Source organism: Gracilinanus agilis, chromosome 3 (assembly GCF_016433145.1).
Source record: "Gracilinanus agilis isolate LMUSP501 chromosome 3, AgileGrace, whole genome shotgun sequence".
NCBI classification, from domain to species: Eukaryota; Metazoa; Chordata; class Mammalia; order Didelphimorphia; family Didelphidae; genus Gracilinanus; species Gracilinanus agilis.
Genome location: NC_058132.1, coordinates 628,637,430 through 628,641,038, shown reverse-complemented (window position 1 = coordinate 628,641,038; position 3,609 = coordinate 628,637,430). Strand labels below are relative to the sequence as shown.

The window sequence follows — 3,609 nt, the reverse complement described above, 5'->3', positions numbered from 1 at the left end:
TCTTAACCTGCCTCTGAGACTTATTGCCTGGGTGAACTTGGGCAGATCAAATCATTTCTTTGAACCTCAGATTCCTCATTGATAAAATGAGAGGACTTGACTAGATGACATAAGTATTCTTCCAGCTCTAAAAGTATAATCTCATTCTCTAATCCTTACTCCATGAAGGCTATTTCTTTAGAACTTTTCTTTGTCCTCTTTCCACGGTCCATAGAGAGGGAGAATTGCTAAATGATGGCTAGGAGATAAGCTTTGGTAATGACCTGAAGAGTAGGTCAAATTTTTATAAAACCCTTAACCTTCTGTCTTAGAATCAATAATATGTATTGGTTCCATGGCAGAAGAACAGGAAGGGCTAGTTCCCAGGGTCACCAAGCTAGGAAGTGTCTGAGGTCAGATTTGGGTAGGTCAAATTTTGAAAAATCACGGAATACTAGAGTAAGGAAGAATTGACATTTAGAGGCCACTTGGTGGAGAGTTCAGACTCTGTATGTGTCCACAGCCAAACAAATGAGACAACTACATGAAAATTGAGTTAATAATATTGAAATCAATTAGCTCTATCCCCACATTAAGTGCTAACTCTATTTCAATAACTTAATATTTGTTTGTATTCATTTTCACTTTAGTTGTTTGTATTAATGTTTTTCCTAATTAGGTATCTATGTTAAATAGTAAAATAGTAAATCCTGAAAATAATAAAGCAATTACCTCAATATGGGCTTCATTAACAATAGCTTTTGATTTATCTCTGCTAAAAAAATTAGCTTGATTCTCTTGTCAAGTAGAATTCTGCTTGGCTCGGGCAATTGTGAATTGTGTTCCTTAGTCTGATGCTCATTAAAGATGTTTCTGTATTAGGCAAATAGCTCAAATCTTAGAAATCTTATTGGAGAAGATCTGAATGAATGCCATGGGGGGAAAGGACCTTGAAGGATCACTGATTTGATCTTTGCTGCTTCATAGTTAAGGACGCTTATTAATTAAAATAAACATATTTTAATAATTGTATATGTTTTATATATATATACACACATATATATATATGTATATATATATACATATATATATATGTATATATATATATAATAAGCAGGTATATGTATCCCTTTCTTGGCAAAGCCCCTTAAGGGACCAAGCAATGACTTGTGGTGTTCAGGAGAGTAAAGAACTAAAGGCTCACTCTTCTGAAAGCTGATGCCTTCCTTCCTTTTCCTCATTCCCTTAGAGGCATGCACCTCCTATTCTATGAAAGAAGGGTCACTCTTGCTTTATGAGTCTGTTTCTAAGAGATATAAACCCTTTCCAACTTATATAGCCCTAAAAAGTTCCTTTCTTGATCCCATTCCTCAAGTAGTTGGGGTGAGATCCTGGTTAGTGGTCATTCTCCCCCCTTTTCTCCTACTTATGGTTTTGTTGATGTTTAGTTGTTTTTCCACCATGTCCAATTCTTTGTGACCCTATTAAAGATTTTCTTGACAAAGATACTGGAGTGGCTTGCCATTTCTTCTCCAGTTCATTTTACAGAGAGGGAAATTGAACTGAGGCCAACAGAGTTGAGTGACTTGCCTAGGGTCATACAGTTAAATAAGTATCTGAAGCCAGATTTGAACTCATGAAGATGAGTCTTCCTGAATCCAAGCCTGGTACTTTATCCACTGTACCACCTAGCTGCCCATTACTAATGGTACACACTCCAAAAACATTTGTTGAATAAATGAAGAAAGCATTCTCTTGAAACCCAGAGACCTAGGGTCTAATCCCACCTCAAACCTTACTAGCTGGATGATCACGAACAAATCACATAACCTATTAGAGCCTTTATTTCTTATTTCTAAATTGAATGGACAGTATTCCTGTGTTATGGGATGGTTGTCAATAAACTGTCTTACAGACCTTAAAGTGCTATAGAGTTGTGAGTTATTATTCTTATTCAAAAGATCATAGACATAACTAGAAGGAATCTTAAAGATCATCTAAGCCCAAACCTCTCATTTTACAAATGAGGAGACAGAGGCCAGAAAATTTAAGGAACCTGAATACTTAGCTAGTAACGTATTTGAGGTGGGCTTTGAACCCAGTTTGTCTGACTCCAAATCCAGCACCCTTTCCATTTTACCATATTATTAATAAAGTTTAGAAAGAATGGTGACAATTGTTCCAGACTCACAAATATATAAAGCAGAAAACGGGACACAAAAATATATCAGCCATCCAATTTTGGTTTCCACAAACAATTTGTTGCCAGTAATGTCCTCCCATCCCATGGACCCAGAAATGAGCAAATAGTACCTGATTCCTTACTGAATGTGTCTCCAGTTGAGAAAGTTCAGGCCAGGTAAAAGGACTCCCTTGCTTCTTGGTTCCAGTGCCCATGGAGATAATTACAGAGGACTGTCAACAGCAACAAGATTCAACTCTGGAGTGCAACCACAGCCAAGAATCCCAGAGAGAGGGTGAGGCTGTATATTCATGTGAGAAGGAGAAGGTGTGAAGTGATGAGTGCAATGACAGGAGGTGCCAGAAGTACATAATCCTAAAGCAGATTTCTTCTATAATTCATAACTTTAAAAGTGTCAATGACAGAGAAAGAGGAAGAAGGAACATTTTCTCATACTAAGATTTTTTTTGGTTCTTATTGACTTCCACTCTGAATAATGCAAACCCTTTTCTCATAGGAGTAATTTTCTGACAGAAATTAAAATATCCGATGAGATATTTTTGTTTCACAACGCTCACTTTGAATGTATTCAGATATAGTCAGCCCTTCTGCTCCCCTCCAAGAAGAAATTGTAATTACCCTTGGAAAGAGGTGAGGCAGGTTCTTGGGATATCTTGGGATAGAAGCTGCACTTCTACATTTTGATATCTCGCCATGTGAAAACATACATTACATGAGGATTTTCTCTTCCAGAGAGTATGATGATAAGACATCATATATGCTATCACATCATAGAGAAATAGATTAATTCTTAGAAGGAAAAAAAGGGCAAGATTGAACTCATTGGATCAAGGATTAAGAAGGCAAGAGAGAAGACACAATCATGTTGGGTGAGAGACAAGGGAAGAACCAATTTGGAATAGACCTGCAGTGAAAAAAGACACTTGAGAGACCCCCTCAAAACAAAGTGACACCCAACAGCAGGGAGGTGGAAGATGACGTGGGGGTATGATACTGTTTTCTATTTCCTTGTAGGTTCAGAATGGTTCTTTTCTATTCACTTACCTGACACAGAAATGTTTGATCCTGTAGGCCAAGAATGGGTCTCCATGGAGTTTATTATAATGGGGGTTTATGTGTGTGACATGAAAAAGAAGTTAATATATATACCATGATAGTATATTTCAAAGATGCTAAGGGAATTTACTCATGCTAAGGCCTGGGGATAGAGAGAAAGGTAATAATATGCAACAGATTTTCTTTGCAGTAGGGGTTAGTAGCTTCTATAATTTGCCTTTCTACTATCAGGATCTTGGGGTCCAGTGGATTCAAATATAAAAGAAAATAAGAACGTAAAAGTAACCATTAACTTAATGACTGATTGAAACAGTCATTTCCAAGTCAGCTGTTTGGACCTAAGAACCCATATTTTGCCAGAAAACATTATT

At 36.9% G+C, this 3,609-nt stretch overlaps 1 protein-coding gene across 1 annotated transcript in view; it reads right to left on the bottom strand.

Annotated features, from left to right (window-relative positions):
• LOC123241954 overlaps window positions 1–2,376 on the bottom strand; it is a 47,139-nt gene extending 44,763 nt beyond the window's left edge. The window contains exon 1 of the mRNA XM_044669453.1: window positions 2,293–2,376. Within this exon, the coding sequence (XP_044525388.1) occupies window positions 2,293–2,376 (84 nt within the window). The remainder of the gene's footprint in view (window positions 1–2,292) is intronic.
• Between the last annotated feature and the right edge of the window lie 1,233 nt (window positions 2,377–3,609).